General features: G+C 54.1%; 1 protein-coding gene across 23 annotated transcripts in view; it reads right to left on the minus strand.

Moving 5' to 3' along the window:
• Lrrfip1 (LRR binding FLII interacting protein 1) overlaps positions 1–19,504 on the minus strand; it is a 109,290-nt gene that overhangs the window by 1,150 nt on the left and 88,636 nt on the right. For 14 of the 23 annotated variants that reach the window (XM_048344442.1, XM_048344441.1, XM_048344444.1 and 11 more), the window contains 6 exons: positions 17,641–17,811; positions 15,941–16,033; positions 14,921–15,013; positions 13,731–13,823; positions 12,109–12,250; positions 7,030–9,734 (listed from right to left, as the gene is read on the minus strand). In XM_048344442.1, the coding sequence (XP_048200399.1) occupies positions 8,299–9,734; positions 12,109–12,250; positions 13,731–13,823; positions 14,921–15,013; positions 15,941–16,033; positions 17,641–17,811 (2,028 nt within the window). In that variant the 3' untranslated portion in view covers positions 7,030–8,298. Of the gene's footprint in view, positions 1–837; positions 943–1,462; positions 1,543–2,082; positions 2,201–4,283; positions 4,334–7,029; positions 9,735–12,108; positions 12,251–13,730; positions 13,824–14,920; positions 15,014–15,940; positions 16,034–17,640; positions 17,812–19,504 lie in introns of those variants that run through there. The other 9 variants (XM_048344449.1, XM_048344455.1, XM_048344450.1 and 6 more) reach the window with 3 other exon arrangements.

The following is a 19,504-nucleotide window of genomic DNA, read 5'->3' on the forward strand; positions in this document are numbered from 1 at the left end:
AGGCACAAACAAGCAAATGGAAAGAGCTGAGCCTGGAGGAGCTCAAGGTAGCCAGGGGGGAGGTTTCTGCAGTCAGAAACCAAAGCATGAATACCTGAGGCCAACACAGCTGCACCGGAGCCCAGCAGGAAGAGCACAGGAGTGGGGAGTCCTGGGCCAGGGGGTAATGCTCTTCCTCCTGCCCCAAGTCCCCAGCAGGGTGGCCGGGTTCTGGGACAGAAGCCCCCTCACCAGCAGGAGCAGATGCAGGCCCTGGGGGCAGGGAGGCTTCCCAGGTCATCCCGGGAGCGTGCTGGGAATGAGTCCAGCACAGCCTCACAAAATAGCAAATGTGAAGGGGGAAACAGCTCGAGGGAGAGAGCCGAAGCAAGAGAGGCAGGTGTGGATAACAGAACGCGGTGTGTGGGACATTTAAAGAAGCAGGTGGGGATTCGGTTAACAGTGGCACTGCCCTGCATGCGGACCCATGCCCAGCAGCGGCTGTGATTATCTGCCCAGTGTCTTGAGGAAGGTGAAAGATGTGCAGTTCAAAGAGCAAGGCGGGTGCTCGCTTCAGCAGCACATATACAAAGAGCAAGGCGGTGCCCGCTTCAGCAGCACATATACAAAGAGCAAGGCGGTGCTCGCTTCAGCAGCACATATACAAAGAGCAAGGCGGTGCTCGAAGGCCACTCTGCCTTGGCAGCTGTTTCAAACAGTGCTGCTCTCTGTCCTGCCCATCCCCCCCGGGCAGCGGACCCAAAGCACACCGACGGGCAGGCCACCCTCCCGCTCCTGCCCCAGTCTGAGCAGTCACTCCCCATTCCTTCCCTGCCTTGACCATACTCGGATACTTACCTCTCTTTGGAGTTTCCGCTTTTCTGCCTTAAGTTCGTCTTCTATTTTTTCTGCACTTTCAGCAGCTGTCTTATAACGCGATACCTGGCTCTCTAACCTTATTACCTAGGAGTGAGGGAGAAGCCATTGGTGTAAGTGTGTAGACCCGTTTTCTTTTTCCAATTGTTTTATTACATTTGAGGCCAAAGTCTGTGATTACGATGGGATCCATGCCACACAAATGCATGCTGTAGCATTCGGGTATTATTCAGGTTCTGGCCAATCACAGGACCTGCTGCTATTTCTGAGTGGACCCATTCTGACACCCACAGGGGACTGCTTCCCTCAGGGGCTCAATGCACAGGGGAACCCCTCTTTGCCTCCACCTTTCCCCTCTGGAGGGACTCTCCGCTGGAGAGAGCCCGCTGCAGGACCATGGCTCCTCTGTCCTAATGATTCTCTTTCCTCCCTGCTGGTTCTCTCGGTAAGGAACACGCTGATGAACTTGCTACCTTCATTTGCTTCCCTCAGGCCTTTTCTTTTTTAGTCCCGAAACCCTGCTGGCCTTGGTCCTCGGCTTCCGGGCCTTCTTCCTACTGAATCCCTGGTTTAGCTGCCCATCGTGGCTGAAAGAGCGCACACGTACGTTTTGTTCTAATGCAGTTATCTCTTGCTCTGACTTTGCAAGTTTAAATTTGAGGTCGCTGATCTGTCTGTTGGCATCCCCTAGAGGGTAAAAGAAAGGACAATGTGTTAAGCTCCCTGGCCTCGAAGGGTTAAAACAGCTCTTCCTGAGGACTGACTCTTTACATTCTGCTCATCTTGCAAATTGGAAGCTCTGGCCCGTGGCTCCACCACCTGCCACAGCGAAAAACTGGAGACTGGGCGCTCACCAGGAGCCCAGGCTGGGAACCTGCCTGTGCATTCGAACAGGAGACCCCAGGGGAGGGAGGGGGACAGAAAGGGAGAGACAGACCATGTGAGCCAAGATGACAAAGACTTGGTGGAGTGGGAAGGGGGAGAGAGACTGGACCCAGTTTTATGTATTAAACCTGTTTCTAGTTTTTTGGCATACGAATGTGCCTCTCAGTTTCTCCAGGTCTCAGCAGATCCAAAGACTTGCCGTGTCCAGCAAAGTAAACGTGGTATCCACCCTGCTCAGAGAGGCAATGCCCTGACTCTGCCCACTTGCCCTCCTTGCTCTTTTGGGTTCAGGGGCCTTGGGGGGGGCGGCGTGGGGAAGCCCAGGAGTTTGCTGCCATTTACTTTGTAGATCCATGACGTGCACATCTGTCCCGTTTTCCAAGACCTCATCTTCAGATCGCAGATTGTCTAGCTTGTTGTTCTTCTGTTTCCCCTCCAGCTGCGCTTTGAGTTTCTTAATCTGGAAACACCACCCGTAAAATGTGTTAATTTATTTTCTAGAGGAAAGTGAAAAGCTGAGTTTAGAGTCTGTCAGAGGGGAAACGTGAGACATGAAAGCCCATACCCGGGAGTAGAGCGGGCCCTTGCCTGGGGCTCGCTGGCATCCCCAGAGTGCCAGAGACGAGACAGGAGAGAATGTGCTGGAAGCTACGGCCCGCAGGCGGCTCCCCCGGCCACCTCCAAAGACCAGCCAAGACAGTAAGATACCTGCCGCTCAGTTATTCTGCTAGCATTCTCAGGAAGTAGCACATGGCCCAATGAATAAAAAAGGAATTATTCTTCTTTAACCATATCAGCCAGTTCTTGTCTTGCTCTTTTTGGTCAGTTGTGGGGTATGGACTCAGGGCCTGGGCTCTGTCCCTGTGCTCAAGGCTAGTGCTCTACCACTTGAGCCACAGCACCACTTTGAGAAGGTATTTGTGAGGAGCAAGCTCCTCTGGGACTCAGGAGATGACCTATCAAATACTTAAAATATTTATGCTCCTCTTCCTGATGCTTTATGCACAGGGAGGCCAGAGGGGCCGCTTCGGGCCCTCCGGGAGTGAAGGACTGCAATGAAGTCTGGAAGAAAACCTTGCCCGTTCTCATGGAGCCCATCAAGCGGCCGGTTTCCCAGCCCTCAGGGAAGGGGCCAGAGCCACAGGCGAAGGACGGGCGGGCAGCGGGGTGCCCTGGCTGCGGTTTTCTAGCGTCTAGGGCGGGTTCTCCCCCGTCCTTTGTGTTTGATTTCTAATCTCTGCGGAGTCATGCCTTTCTCCTCCCATTCTTCTCATTAAATACAGACCTAAGGTTGCATGCTCCTCGAAGAAGAGCATTACAGAACTACAGTGGATGTGGGTGTGTATTCTTAAAAGAGGCACAGGACCTTTGAGAGACTCCTACTGTATTCAGTGCTTCATCCAACTCTCAAAGCATCTCACAGATAGTGAAAGGCAATTGCATTTGATTATGAGGGACACTGGCAGGACTGAGTTTCTTTTAAAAGTGGCTGTAGAATAATAACTGTCCTGCATATAAGAAAGATCAACTAGGACAGCTACTTACTGGTTTTGGGGGGAGAGAAAGGTCAGAAAGAGCAACCAAGTTAGTTTAAACCATTCTGAGCTGTACCAATGAATGCCTGCCCAAGATACTGCTGGATTCTGAGAGCACAAATTGGATGTTCATGGGCAGGCTGTTGGGGAGGAGTAGACACTAGGACTGGGACACGTCCTGCCTCTCAATGGTTAAACTCGGCCTTCCACAACATTTATTTATCTGGTGTGTCAAATTCAGCTCCATGGCTTTCAGTCTTTGAGACATCCTCACATGACTTAGGACATTCTATTTGGATAAAATCATCAAGGCAGGGCTGGGAATGTGGCCCAGTGGCAAGAGTGCTTGCCTCGTATACATAAAGCCCTGGGTTCCATTCCTCAGTACCACATATATGGAAAAAGTCAGAAGTGGCGCTGTAATTCAAGTAGTGGAGTGCTAGCCTTGGGAAAACAAAAAGAAGCCAAGGGACAGTGTTCAGGCCCTGAGTTCAGGCCCCAGGACTGGCAAAAAAAAAATCATCAAGACAACACAGTTGGTTAGTGTGGCAAGTATTTTCGGCATGATGTATTTAGGGGTTTTCTTCTTTCTCCCAACAGCACTGAGTAGGCCTTTGTACTTCCTGGGAGGTACTCTATTGCTTTATCCACACCTCTAGCTGTTTTTGCCCTCATTGTTTTTTAAACAGGGTCATACTTTTTGCCCAAACCAGACTATTTGTTATAGCTCTACATTATCGATTATATCTACATATCCATTTATTCTCTCTCTCTCTCTATTTCCCACATAGCTTAGCTGACAGGTGTACACCACTCTGTGCAGCTTCTTATTGGTTGTGATGGATCTTGTGAACTATTTCTCTGAGCTGGCCTTGAACTCTGAGTCTCTCAATCTCAATGTCCCATGCTCAGCACTGGGGGTTTTCCATGTAAGCTAGAAGGATGTGAACACTTAGGGTTCCAGGTGTTTTGTTCAAGAGCTCAAAAATAGTAAAAAGATTGTGTTACCTGTTCCAATAAGTACTCTCTCTCATCCACGAGCTTTTTCAACCTAATATCTGAAGAAACCAGAAAGACAGAGGTTCAGATGGGTCCACACGCTGTACTTTGTAGCATGCACAAATTCAAGAATGCTCATTTAAGTTAGTGAAATAAGTGATGAAAGTCATACACATACCACGATGAATGAGGCCACAGACAGGATGGGGGAGGAGCTCAGCCAGTGGGGTGCTGCCAGCCTCCCCGACATGCTTCTCCTCAGGATGGCCTCTGGCTCATGCAAACAGGCTAATCTTCTACTTAGGTTAGCATGCAAGAACGCTAGGCAACCACACTGCAACACAAGATCTCACAGGCTTCATGTTGAACATCTTCAGTAAGGTACAAACACACGGAAAAGCAGTGATTCAAGAGCAACAGGTTTCCATTAGAATTCCTTTCCGAGTTCACATCCCAGGTGGACTGATCATTCCCCTTGGTCTCTCCAATGGCAGAGCTTTTACTCTGTATTTATGAGTCATAAGCCCGCTGACAACACATTTGCCCAACAGTTCTGGGCTCTGAGATTCCTCTCACCCCAGTGCCGGAGAATTCCCAAGGGTCACTCTGAGAGTGTCAACTAGAATCTTCAGACCCACGTGTATTGTCACATACACACAAGATGGCGGGCACTTGGGTGCCGCCAGCCCATCAGCCCGGGAGCTCGTCAGGCAAGCCTTCACTGTATTCTTCTTCTTCTTCAGATGAGGCAGAGGCCCAGGACAGCGGAGGAGCCTCCTAGGGTGACCACTGTCCTCAGCGGACCTCCCCTCCCGATCTCCACGGGGTGGAACCCTGGCTCCCTAGCTTGAGCTCTCACTCTTAAAGGGACCTTGCCTCACACGATCTCACTCCAAATTCCTCAGTAAAAAATGAACTTCGAATGGCCGTGTGAAAAGAAAAGAATTCCTATAAAATGCATCTTTGTTTTGACTTAAAGACCAACAGCCAGGTGGCAGTTTGAAAGCACTAGGGCTGTTCAAGTGTTGTATGGAGATCTGATCCCCATTCCAACCCGAAAGGTGGTTCGTGCCCATCGGCCCCCGAGGCTAAGTGGCTCTTCCAAATCAAACATCTGCAACGTGTATTTCGCATCCTATGGGCTAATCTCCGAGGCGACCGGGTGCTTTGAGGGTGCTGTGGGTCCATGGGTTCATTTTGGCCCCAGGCCCCCTCCTCTCACTGCCAAGGAGAGCTCTTTCCCCCTCTGTCTGCACAGACACGGGGTTTTACCAATAACCAAGGACCGCCACGCGTCCTCTCTCCCTCCTCGTACCGACTGCCATGGAAACCCACCAGGCAGCCTTCCTTTGCTGAGGCCACCTCAAGGACCAAGCCTCCTCCACTCCAGCAGGAGGCACAACCAAGTGGCGGCCGAGAACTGTGCAGAGAGAGCATCTCCCTACACCACCCAGCCAGCAGGCGCCCGCCAGGACGGTCGAGAGAGGGACGGCAGACGGGGGCAGGGGGGGCTCTGAGGACTTTCCTTCTGGAAGATGAAGCACTCTGCACACGGCTACCAGAGCACGGGCATATGCCCTACTCGTCCTTCAGAGGCCAGGGCATGGCAAGGAATCTTGGTGTGTCCCCCGGATGACGGTCACGGTGGTACGCTAGGAAGGGGTGCACCAGTGGAAGAGCAGGAGCCAAACCCTCGGACACCCCCACACCACGGTGGTAACATTCCAGGCTCCCGGTGAGAGGGGAAACTTCATGTCCAGGCTGCTAGGTGTTGTATTCATTAGAAACGCTAAGCATCACAGAAAGCGGCCAATGCCGCATATCTGCTTCTCACAGGCTCTTTATGAAACTTCAGTGCTTTCTATGTTTTATACACCAACCTACAAACTTCTTAGCTCCCCTATTTGCTAAATATACTTGGCATTATGCTTTTGGAGAAAGAATCACACTTGCCTGCAATAGCTACATTCTGACTTCAGCTGAAAAACAGCCAAGCGTTTGTTTTAAGGCCTCGGGTGAGTGGTTGTCTCGCAGTGAGTGACAAAGGGGTAAACAGCGAGTGTAAGATGCCCGGGCTGGTGGGGAACTGAGCTCTGGGCTGAGCCGGGAGAGAGAAGGATGCCCAATGCGGGAATGTGCTGTTGAAGAACACCAGGGGAAAAGAAAGCGCTTAAAATAGTTGCATGATGTCACCCCGAGCGCCTTCAGCTGCTGGCTCACTCCCGGGAAGGCCTCTGGAAGGGAGGATGAGAGCTATTTTCCGGCGTACGTTCCAGGCCGAATGCGTCCTGCCTAAAGTTAGAGCCGAGTGACTGCTGCCCTGCACGGCGCTGCACAGCCCTGGGGCCCAGCCTCCCACGAGCTCCTGCCTTCCCATGTGCGTGTCCGTGGCACAGATGGAGACGTCCCATCCCCCATGTCCTCTTCTTCGGGACACCTGCACAGTCACAGCAAGGCTGCTCGTCACGGCTCCGGGGCCCAGATGGAGTCTCTCCTCAGCCAGGATCTGACCGGGCCGGCCCACGGAGCACAGGAGACCAGGGAGGACCACAGAGTCCTCCTTACTGGGGCCCCTCCCTGGCACCAGGCCAGCCACTAGGAGGCGCTCACCTATCACTGATGAAGACATCAGAAGGCACTGGAAGGGGTGTGCGGAACCCTAGGGTTGTTCACGGGTGGGCGTGGCTTCAAGAGGCCACTGAACCAGCAGCCAGGGTCCCAGGTCAAGGACCCAAAGACCAAAACCACAGGCTTGTAAAATCACAAAATGCTTTTATTTCAATTACATAACCCTTAGGCTTGCCTCAAATTCTGCTGAGGTTTTGGTCCTTTTGAGGTCATTCTATCTTGTAACAGTAGTACACATTTACAATTCCATAAAGGGTCGACAGAACTCATAATGTACATTCCCCGTGTTGAACAATTTTTACAGTTGCTTTTTTTATTCAACTTTACAATTATTTTTAATTTTTTATATAGAAAATATGTATTTCCTTCAAGTAGATCAAAGCAAGAACTTTCCAGTAAGACTATACCAAGAAACAATAAAAATATTTATGCCAAAATACCAAAAATTATTCAACTCTTAAAGACACCCTACTATATGCAAACTACTAGTTAGTAGTTTGTATGAGAAGTATTCTTTTGTACTCTTCTTTGGAACAATGATTAGACATTCAAACAGACAGAGAAATAAATTTGAGGCTATGTATTTTTGAAGCGACAGTAGCTCCTAAATACTACACTAGGAAGTGAAATGTCAAATACCACTTCCAGGAAAAAAAAAAAAAGCTTAAATTTATTTTTGTAAAATGAATTTGGTGTGTCATCCACATGGAATCACGAAATAAACTCAGGTATCACTGCAGTGAGATCTGAAGGCACCGATGCGTGTTCAACAGTTCTGAGGGAAAGCAAACAAGTCCTCCCCGTGCCTTCCACACACTTCTCCTTGCCCCAAACCATCAGCTGAGGTTCTAAAGTGCACATCTTACCACCCAGTGACCTATATACTACTTAACTGTTTATCTCCTCTAAATAAAATCCCATACATATATATCTGAATGAGACGTAGCTATTTAAATGTCCATTATAGTCATGATGCAGAAATCGAAGGATGCTATTTGGTCATTTCAGTTAAAGGCTGATATATTTGGTCAAGAATAACCACATTCATAGTGACCTAAGGCAAATAGTTTTACTTCAGGCTGCAGTCCAGATAGTGAGGGCATACACTACTGTTTGGCGTTGATGATGGGCTGCTCTTGATTAGAACTTAATGTGAAAACAAACGTGTCTTTCTTTCTAATCTGGGTGATCCTATCAATGATTCAATACTAATTAAATACTAATCTATTGGTAACAGTCTATAACTTAAAGTGGATGGTTGTCATACAGTGCTTCTGCAGCATTTCAGAGCACGCTGCGAGCCTGCGCAGTGGAAGGGAAGGCAAGGGGCTCGGGTGACTGGGTTCACTGTGCAGTCCCGAGCTTCCTCCACGCCGGCCCGCTGCTGCCCTCCGCCCTAGGACATGGTGCAGTCTTCTTTGCTCTTGCCCTTCTCGCTCCCTGTTCGTGGACATCCCCGGCCTTCCGAGTCGAGGTCTCGCGGCTCCCCTGCGGACGCCGACAAGTCGTCGCTATCCAGACTGATGCCGTCTAACGCTTTGGCTGCTGTCTGACCTGAGTGCTCGGCACCATGGCCGCCTTGTGCGGGGCCTTTCTTTTCCGGCAGGGAGCTGCCGTTTCCTATTTCATTCTCGGGCTCTGCACGACTGCTCTGATCCTCTGTAGTCTGCTCATCTAACTGACTGCTCGCCCCAGGGCCTGCCGACTGAACTGGCCCGTCCTCAAGAGTCACCGTGTCTCCTCCAGCCGTCACTTCCCCTTCCTTCCCGCTGACCTCATCATCCTCGGGGCTCGCTGGGCCCCCCGGAGCAATTTCAGGATTCTCCGTCGTCTCCCTGAGGGCTGGTGTGACTTGGCTGTTGTCAGCAAGCTGCACCTGCCCCCCTTCCCCAGCTCCACCTGCCTCTGCGCCCCGACACGCCCACGCGCTCTTCACATCCAGGGGGCTCTCGACGGGGGCTGGCGTCCTCTTCTTCTTGTTTTTCTTTTTCTTGTTCTTCGCCTTCTTCTGCGAGGAATCCAGTGCCTCGGCCGGCGGGGGGGTCTTGTCTGCGTCTGCTTCGCTGTCGGCGTCCGCCCTCCTGGGGCTGCTCTGCGCGGGGGGCTCCTCGAGCCGGCCTCCTTCCTGGGCGGGGAGCTCGCGTTCTACGCTGCGCCCGGTGCCGGGGTCCAACTTAGCAGCCGTGCACTTTCCGTCAGGGTTCACGGTGGCCCTGCTGTGCGCGGGGGGGTTGGAGGCCGCTGTGTCCACTTGCTCCTTGGCCACGACCTCGTTCTCCACGTGGTTCCCACCTGGGCCCCCGGGGGTTGCACGGCTTATCTTTTCGGCGTCAGGCATCTTCTCGGGCATGGACTCCCGACAGGATTTTTCTCCATCTGTCTTCAGATCCTCCCGTTTTCCTCTATCCTGCCTCACTACGGAATTCTCCCTGTGGTTCTGGGTATCCGAAGCATTCCCACCGTCCTGCACGGGCTCCGGACCGGGCGGCTCTCCGTCTAACTCCCGCAGACAGCCGGCCCGCTCGGGGGAAGCTCGGGTCCTGCCATCTGCCGTGTGCGCCGCCTTGTCTGCCCCGACCTGCTCTGGACTTTCAAGCACAGAAGCATTCCCTAGACTCTGGCCTCGCACCTGCCCCTCCCGTCCGGCACTCGCTAAGGGTCCCGGGGACGAGGCATTGTGTTCAGCACTTTCACCAGGGCGCAAGCCCTCTACGTCCGCACACTCCTTTCCCGTGTGCTCCTTGCGCTGTTCTTGCTCAGCATTCTGCAAGGTTTCTCTTTTCCCCACAGTCTCCACAATTTCTTTTTTCACCTCCACTCCATTGGCTCTTCCTAAAAGACCATTGAGAGAATTGAAGGGACCCCGTGATGCAGTGACCAGTTAATAGAGAGCAAAATGCAAACCCATTCTAACGCCCCCCCAGCCCCGGTGCTAGAGGAGGAGCGCCACCGGAGAGTCACACGGCACAGAAGCCGTCGCCAGTTCTGTGTGGCAGAGCAGCCAGTGCATTAGTGCGGTTTGGAGCAGCAGAGGCCACGGCCCCGGGCGGCCCCCTGGCGCGGCGGCTGCGTGCTGCCCACGGGCACTGCTTTCCCAAGGTGAACGAACCGGAAGAGCCCTGGTCAGGCAGCCACGTGGTCCCAAAGGACCCCGCCTAACTTCAGCCAGACCACACCGCACATCACGCGGCCCTACGCGTGGCTTCCAATCTGTACACGGCTGCTCACTCATCTGGCTTTGGGAACTCAGCCTCGAGATCCATTTCAAGCAATGGGCTTTTGAAGTAGCCCCTGCCCGGTAGAAGGAAATCTATGGTCCACCTCCCGGGCACCATTGTCTTCCTGACCAAGTGCTCCGTGTCTGCCCTGAGCACCCCTGCTCTGTCCACGAACATTCTCTCAGGCAGGGAGAAACTTCCTGAGGCAGCCGATGAACACCGAAGGTCAAGGTGACCTTGTAATTCACTGGCCAGCCACCACTGCTTTGGAAGGACAATGCTCTCTCTCTGTCTCTCTCTCTCTCTCTCTCTCTCTCTCTCTCTCTCTCTCTCTCTCTCTCTCAGTGGTACTAGGGTTTGAAGTTAGGACCTTGTGCTTCCTAGGCGAGGGCCCTACCATGGGGGCCATACCCCTAGCTTTAGGAATAGGCAGTTTCATTTTTCTATTTGGGGTTCTCCAAAGCAAAAATACAAAACTCTAGCCTGTTAAGACAGGCTGCTGCTAGGTGGCCCTCTTACTGTCTAGGGGTCTCCAAGGTGGGATCACTGGCCCCAAGAAAATGGGGGAAATATCAGTACTTCCAGTAATTTCTACTATTGTTTGGTAATGTACTGTTACTTGATGATGCTCATTTCATATTAATGAAGTCACTTTTATATACAAACTTAAAATACACATGCTCTAGGAAGCTCCAATAGTTTCTTTACAGATGGGATGTGTGCTTAGAAAATCTTTGGAGACCATTTACACATGTAAATGGCTATTTCTGGCCCTTTAAGCACCTCACAAAGCTTACCAAAGATCTGTACAATGAGTATTTAGACAGGAGCAGCAAGATCGGATTCTTAGTTGCTCGGACACCTCTTATAAAGGTGTGACAGGAATTCATTCATCTTTTTCACTAACACCCTCCACACAGTTACAAGACCTATATTTCTTTAGAGTCATGATAATCAGGAGGCACCTTCCTCGAAAGCAGGTCCTGAAAGATGGCGTCTACGGGCTGGGAATGGGGCCTAGTGGTAGAGTGCTTGCCTGGTATACATGAAGCCCTGGGTTCGATTCCTCAGCGCCACATATATAGACAACGGCCAGAGTGGCGCTGTGGCTCAAGTGGCAGAGCGCTAGCCTTGAGCAAAGAGAAGCCAGGGACAGTGCTCAGACCCTGAGTCCAAGGCCGGGGACTGGCAAAAAAAGAAAAAAAAAAGATGGCATCTACATAAATTAAATGAAGGTGTCTGAGCTGCGGTGGAGGGTCCCGGATGCTGACTTTGTTGCTGCCTCAAGAGAGGCTAGAAGGTCATTAGCTACCGAGGCCAGATGGGACAGGATCTCAAAGCCGAATACCATGACAGCTAACTGAAAACATCTGGATTTCCCCAGGTCACATTCTTGCAGAAGCAAAAAGATGGCAACCCGGAAGATCACTGGTGACCGAGGTGGGCGGGTCCTACCTCCTGCAGCGCGGGCCACGCCCACTGCCGAGGCCGCCCGTCCACCTGTGGGGCAGCTTTGGGCCCCAAGCATCGCTGTGCTATGCATGCGAGCCTTGTGCACTCGAACCCCTGCATGGCACACCGGAGGTGCAAGAATGATGGGCTACTGAGGTCAGCTGTGCCACTCCCTGGCTTGCCCTACGCTGGTCTAGTGACAGCTGAAGACCACACTACTCTCCACACTGTCACATGATTTCGGCACTTGCATTTTTTTCTTGCATTCACAGCCTTACACCCCGGTAACTCTGAGAAGCAAAAGAAATGTGTACATGAGCCATTGGTGGTAAGCACTGGGCAGAGATGCATGCCCGACAGCACGTGTGGACAATCACATGGGTTGGCAAGGAAATTCCCATGGAGTGACAGCACAAATGACATGCGGTGTGGCTGTTAATTGATCAGTGGTGACTGCGTTGATTCTGATAATGCATGGAAGGTGAACCAATGCTGGCTGGAAGCCTCAAAGGATCCAAAGGAAAACAAAGGCTTACCCAGTGTCCCGTCGCCGGCTGACTGGAGGGCGTTTAACTCTTCTTTTGTCATCTTAGTCGGGCCTTGGTATCCGACGTTATTTAGTGTGTCCGAAGTCTCTCCATTGGTAGCTGTTTCTGAATTTAGGATTATTCCGTGTTTCTGGGAACAAAACACACTCACTGTAACCCTCAGAGATAATCAGCATAACTTCCGTTTCATTCGTAACTACAGGAGAGGAGGACGTTTGTGCTGTAGAGGGTGGCTACACAGGAACAAAGAAGTGCCTGGCATCAGTCGCTAACACCCAGGCAACCACGCAGATCTTGATGGCTTCCTCCAAAAGCTGCTTCCTGATTTGTTCCGCTACTAAATTTCTGGGGACAAGATCTTCCCAACAGCACCCTTGGGACGAGGGCGGATGCCTGCGAGCACCTACCAAGTGGAGAACTGAGCGCGCACGCGAAGGAGCCTGTAGCCCTAAGACTCCAGCTGCGGCCAGGCGCAGTGGCTCATGCCTGAAATTCCAGCTACTCCAGAGGAGACCGAGAACTGCTGTTCAAGGTCAACCTGGGTAAAAAGGTCATGAGAGTCCATTTCAACCAACTGACAAAAAATAAACAAAAAAAGCTGGGCTGGTGGCTCGGTATTCCAGCACACCCAGGAGGATGATGGCCTAGGCTAGCCTGGGCATACATTTCGGACCCTATCTGAAAGCTAAGTAAAACAAAAGGGGCCGGGGCATATGGTTCCAGTGGCAAAGCACCTGCCTAGCAAGCCCAAGGCCAAAGCCTTCCAGAGTTCAAACCTCAGCACTGCCACGCAAAACAAAAACAAGACAGCCTTAAAGAAGAAAAACAACTTTAACGCCGGCTGTGGCTAAGCACGGTGGGACACGCCTGCAATCCCAGCACTTGGGAGGGGGAGCAGCAGGATTGGGGGTTGGAGGACAGTTTAGCTTCAGCACACAAGGCGTTTGTTTCTCGGCGCCGGTTTACCGAGTCCCGGTCTACTGCGCTGGCTCTGACTCGGCAGTTCAGGCGCTGGGAAGTGGGGCACGGCTGGATCCCACCCCTGGACTCTGCCCTCTCCGGACATCGCTGGGGTCAGTGCCTTCCCTCTCAGCACACCCCGCCTGCGCTGGAAGAGTCACCCAGAGCCCAACGTTGGGCTGTCAAGGTCACCAAGGACCCCTCCGCATGGCCCCCACAGGACACGTGACCCCCTCTCCCCCCGAGGGCTAGCACATCTCAAGGTCTAATTACCACAGGCCTCCTCTACCACTTACCCAGACAATGTTCCCTTGGAGAAGCCCTGGGACCTGAGGCTTAGAACAAGGAATCGAGTGCATTCTCTAACTGAAGAATGCCCCGGAGGGCTAACCAACACTCGTGAGAAAAATACCTTTAAATAAGTGTCAGAAAAATCAGAGCCAGAATTCTGAGCTGCTTTCCAGATCAGCTGCTTGTGGACATCAAACGGCCCTGGGCCTCACACCCACCTCTACACTCACTGCAACATGTCTGGACCGCGCCGGGGAACCCCGGATTTGAATTTATTGGCATACTATATCCAAGACGTGCAACCGTCGCTAGCATTCACGCAGCCACAGAACCCCAGAAACTGAATGCTGGTGTCATACCTTTAACTCCTCTTTCAGCTGGACTACTTCTTCTCTAAGATCATCTCGTTCACTCCTTATGGAATCAAAGAACTCTTTCTGCCTCTCTAACGCCTGAGTGTGCAGCAGAGCCAGGAGAAGGAAGGAGAAGGGAGGAGGCACAGATCAGCAGGTTACTTAAGGTACACAGCGGAGGCTCCACCGCGCAAAGCACACACGGACTGAAGGCACGAGACAGTGTCGTCTTCAGGGCACAAGGAAAAGGCAGGCAGGGAGCACCCGTGCTGCGTTCCGTCTAGACACCCAGGAAATGCAAAGGACCACGCTCCCATGCGTCTGTGTTTCTGCGGGATTGTGAAACACACCAAGCGAAGCAGCCTGGGAGGGGGGTGCAGCGTGGCATCACTTTCTGGCTTCGTTTGAAGGAGACAGGAGTGAACAGGAGTGACGCAGCCGCTTCAATGAGGTATAGAGAGTAAGAAGAAGTGCTAAACCACCCGCGTTTCTATAGCTTCGGACGACTTTTATTCACTCAGGGATCCTGAGATTTGCAGTCCCCATAAAGAGGTCTGTAAGAGCGTATGTCTACAACGCTGCCTTGCTCTCTCCCTCGCTCGCCCCCCCTCCCCCTACCCCCCCCAGTTAACCCTGGTGAGATGTTGAAGTGTAACCAGGACAGGTTCATGAAGTGGTCACACCCCTCTGGTCCTTGGTCGAGGCTCTGCCACATGGGCCGTCACTGTGGATCAGCAGTGACTTGGCAGCGTCCCTTTCTCCTAATTGTCACTGCCCCATGGGGGATGTGGGGGGGAGAAGGGTCTGTGGAGGCCTCCCCTGGAGAGACTTCCCGGGGAGCTGGTGTGGGGCCCTGCCTCTGCCATCAGCAGCGTCCTCAAAACCAAACTGCAGGCCACAGCAGGCCAGGGAAGGCTGGGGTTTGACCCTTCACACACAGAGCGCATGGCCACTGTCCTCGGCGCCCGAGGTGCCCTGGGCCCCAGGGACCCTCAGCGTTGCCGGGGAGAGGGAGTCCAGTCCCGCCTCCCAGCGCTGGCCGTCTGGGAAAGCTGTGCCTTCACGGCATCATCCCTTCAAACGACACGGTCCCACGCTGCATGCACACCCACCCCAGCGAGCGCGGCTTCTGCAGGGGCCGCCTTGGCTAGGCAGTCTGCCTGCTTACATGGATTGGCAAAGAGCGAGACTCCTACCCCTATCTTTTTGTCTTTCCATTCTATGGTTTCCTGCAGATCAGAAATCTCCCTGATATAGCTCGCCTGTTTCTGCTGTAGCTGTCGGATTTCCTGAGGAAAGGAACAGATAGGAAGAAAGCAGATAAAGAGTTAAGCAGGAAGAAAACTGCTCAGTGCTAGATAACGGAAGAACTCCAGGCAAGGTTTTCCTTCCTCAACCCTGAATTCAGTGTTCTAGAAATGCACTGCTATGTGATTTCTGTCATTGTGCAAGTTTCATAGAGTGTACTGACACAGACTTACGATGGCTACGCGTCACTAGGTGATACAATCTTTCAGGACTACCCCTCATAGATGTGGCACACTGTTGGCCAAAATGTTCTGTGGTCACACACGACTGTATTTGTTTCCTATTGCTGCTGTAACAAGTTACCTCACCAATATATTCTCTTACAGTTCTGGAGATCAGACATTTGCAGAGTCCTGAGGGCTAAAATCATGGTGTGGGCAGGCCTGAGGTCCTTTCTGCTGCCTCGTGTCTGCTATCACAAGTACTCCTGCCTCTGATGTGTCCGCCTCTCGAGAGGAGCCTTGCGATGATGGGAGACGCCAGCGAGGGCTGCGCTCCCTCTCCAGCTCCGTCATCGCAGCCGCAAAGGCTCCTCCGCCACGCGGAAGGAACACTGTCCTCCGAATCTGAGCACAACTACTTCGAGATAGTACACAATCTCGTCATTTCTAGGAACTAGGATGGGGTCACCTCGAGGGAGCCATTATTCTGTTATACTTCTCCAGTGAGAGGAGTGATTTCCTCAAGCGGGGCACCGAGGATGAGCTAAACTCTAACTTTAAAAAGTGATCACTTTTTCCTTAAAATTAAACATGTTAGCGTTTGTCAAATTACTGAGTGGCGTTGTCCCTCAAATTCGCCGTGGAGGGAGCGACTGGCCGGCTGCCGTCTCGTGTCTGGGGAGCCCGCGCTAACTGGGTCACCCAGGCAGCCGTGTGTGGGGGGAGGGCGGGGGGCAGGCCGCCTACCTCCAGCATGTCCTCCCTCTGCCTCAGCGCCTCCTTCACCTCGGCGAACTGGAACTGCAGGACACTGTGCGCGTGCTTCTCCCGCTCCAACTCCTGCAGAGGGCAGACCCCGCGCAGGCGCGGGCGGGGCGTCATTCTTTCTGGTTCTTGCTCTCACGGCCGCGTTTCCCTCGGGACAGATGACTCGCTACCGTGTCGCCACCACTTCCAAAGCAAGCGACACCCCGAATCCATCTTTCTGGCCTTAGAAGATGCTACCGAGACTTCCTGTAGAGTTAACCTGAGCAGTGGATGTGCCCGGTGGGCCTTTCCAGCCACTCCCGGGCGGGGCCCCCCTCCAGGGCAGGGCAGGGGTGCGCGGGGCTGCGTGAGGGCCCCGGGCACGGCCAGCTCTCCTCCAGGGCTGCCCCTCAAGGGCAGAGCGGCAGCCACGGAGCCGGAGGCAGAGCCGCCCCTGGGTCCCGCCGCGCCTCTGCGGGGCTCACTCTGGTGGTGTGGCTTTTCTCTTCTGTTCTGTTCGAGCACCAGCCTCCTAAGGGTTTGGTAGCACTGCCCTGGAGCCCCCTTCCCGAGAAGGGCCTTTTGGGAAGGGACGAGACCTTGGCTCTGCTCCCCACTTTCCCCAGCCTGTGACAAGGCCCATCCCATCAGGTTTTCTTGGCCCCACCGCCCCTTGGGAGCACACTGAGCTTCCATCTGGCTTCTAGAATTATACTTGGGAGCTCTTGGCCTGGCCACAGAGCGTTCTAAGAGCTGGAATGCACTGTGGCACCTTGCTACCATGGGCCCGTCCTGTTCTCTGGTTACACATCAGCCCACCGGGCCGCAGGAAGAGCCCCTCTCCCCAGACTGCTCGCCGAACCCAGCCGGGAGAACCACGGGAGTCAAGTTCCCCACCAGTCCTGACTCAGTTCTGCAGTGGAGGAGGAGGGAGGACTTGCATTATTAATGGAACTCTGGTTTTCCCTTGAGATTTTGAGGATGCAGCCATTAAAAAGATGACCCATACATTATGTCCTCTGCTCATCTCGGGATTTCTGAAGAACTGGGCAATATTCTAGGGTATGAAATATCAATGAATTCCTCAAAAAAGGAAATGGACATATTCTGTGCTTTGTGTGTTACAGCTAAGCCCAGCTTTGCCACCTCAGCCATGTTAGCAACTTCAACCTAGACTCAGGCTGGTTGTGAATTAGGAACAAATTAATTCCAGTGCTTCTTACTGGAAACTCATATAGGTCTGTGTCCTTGTCTGAGCTTAAAGGTGTTCTTAAATGGAGTCACTGTGACTTTTCCTGGTCTGCAGAAAGCAACTAAATACAATTTTCTTAAAATCCTGTTTGTCGATGGTGTTGGGAGAAAATGAAAATCAGTACGTGCTAGCAGGAAGTTCTTGGAGGCACCTGACTGTTCCTTCTCCAGGCCACCCTTGCCGCCCCCGGCCGGGGTCCCATCTGCCACGTGAAGCGCTAACACTGTGGTAAGACGTCCCCTAGTCTGCTGCTCAATTTGTGCATTCTGACATTTCGGGCCGCTCAGCAGAGAGCATGCGAGTCTTACCCTCCGAGTCTGAGTGTCCTGGACAGGGGAGAAGGACTGTTCAAAATGCGTATGAACACGATGTGTTACACCTGCACCAGCACACGCCCCTCCCGCACACAAGCCTTCCCGGCATCCCCCACCGCACGCACGCTGCTCACCTTGCTTTTCTCCTCGTAGAGCCGCTGGGACTCGGCCAGCTGCTCCTCGAGCTCCAGCAGCGTGTCTTTCAGCGTGTCCACCTGGTACATGAAGTTGGTCTTCTCGTTGTCTAGCTGGGCGTTGGACACCATGGCCTTCTTATACTTCTCTTCCACTTCTGCTAGGGAGTCCTGCGCAAACCAGACCAGAGTGGTGAAAGTGCCGTAAGAAAGCCTAGCGGAGATGGAACCAGTCAGTGTTCTTTTCAAAACCTCAGTCTTCCGCACAGACCATTTCTTGGAGCGCATGAGTTAGCGGAAGCACGTAGTATGTTCCGTGTACAGAGGATCCCCCCCATTCCGGTTCCTCATCGCTCACTGTCTTGGGATGACAGCCACCCTCCTCTCCTTAGGAGAAGGGACACGGGACAGGGGTTGGTGGGGAAGGCAGCAGGGCGGATGCTACGATTCAGTGGCACAGGCCGCCTGGCAGGCTGCTGAGGTAATCACACAAGACGTGTGGCAGAGCCTGGGAGAAAGCCAGGCCCCGGCAGCCCAGTAGGCCTCCGCCGCGAGGAGGAGCCGACGGCGCCCGTCCTGGCTCAGGAACCCGGAAAGGATGGCGGGTGACTTCAGGGTTTCGACCCACCAGGAAACCAGGCAAGGTCCACGGTGTCCCCAGGCAGATCCCGGAGAGAGCAAGATCGTGAGAGCTCGGCGGATGAACGGGGATGAGCACAGGGAAGGCCAGCGCCAGAACAGAGGGGCAGAGCTGGCGACCAGGGCCAGGCACCCACAGCCCGCGAGAGGTGTGAGCCGTGTGGGGTTCTGTGAGGAGGCGGCGCAGGTCGGCCCTGGCCTGGGCCTGCGCGTGTGCACCGGGCGGCGCGGTCGGCCCTGGCCTGGGTTTGCGCGTGTGCACTGGGCGGCAGGCGCCGGTGGACCCTGGCCTGGGCCTGCGCGTGTGCACCGGGCGGCGCGGTCGGCCCTGGCCTGGGCCTGCGCGTGTGCACTGGGCGGCAGGCGCCGGTGGACCCTGGCCTGGGCCTGCGCGTGCGCACCGGGCGGCGCGGTCGGCCCTGGCCTGGGCCTGCGCGTGCGCACCGGGCGGCGCGGTCGGCCCTGGCCTGGGCCTGCGCGTGTGCACCGGGCGGCGCGGTCGGCCCTGGCCTGGGCCTGCGCGTGTGCACCGGGCGGCGCGGGTCGGCCCTGGCCTGGGCCTGCGCGTGTGCACCGGGCGGCGCGGTCGGCCCTGGCCTGGGCCTGCGCGTGTGCACCGGGCGGCGCGGTCGGCCCTGGCCTGGGCCTGCGCGTGCGCATGTGCACCGGGCGGCTCGCTGGCTCCCCATCTCTAGGAGTTGAAAGCTAGAGTCTTGATTCCCCCCTCCCGCCCCCTTTTAAGCAGAGCTGACAATTATGAGACGTATGAGTTAGTCGGGTGACCTGTCTTTGGTACCTGTTGACACTGAGGTTAGACTACCGGCCGGGTATCTTCTGGGGAGGGAAGGAGGGGGTCACAACCCGCCATCCGCTGATTGAACCTGCCATGCGCTGCCCAATGGACTTCGCCACCCTGTTGCTTGACAGCAGCTTCCTTGAGGCAACCGCTCGCCTCACGAGAGGAACAGGGCTACGATGCTTCCCCCGTAGCCCGTTCGCCCCGCGCATTCCCAAAGGAGAGGCGCGCGCACGTTCAGACGCCGCTCGCGTGAGCAACACTTCACAGCATGCACGTGATCCCCAGAGGTGGAGAGCATGCGTGTTAGCACAGTGGAAAATCTGTGAAGCAAGCCGTCAGCCCTAAGGCGTCTGCAGGCGGCCACCGTGGAGAGGGAAGGGAACCAAGCCTGGGCGCGAGCGCTAGATAAGCTAAACACTAGCTGCG

Source organism: Perognathus longimembris, chromosome 4, assembly GCF_023159225.1.
Source record: "Perognathus longimembris pacificus isolate PPM17 chromosome 4, ASM2315922v1, whole genome shotgun sequence".
NCBI classification, from domain to species: Eukaryota; Metazoa; Chordata; class Mammalia; order Rodentia; family Heteromyidae; genus Perognathus; species Perognathus longimembris.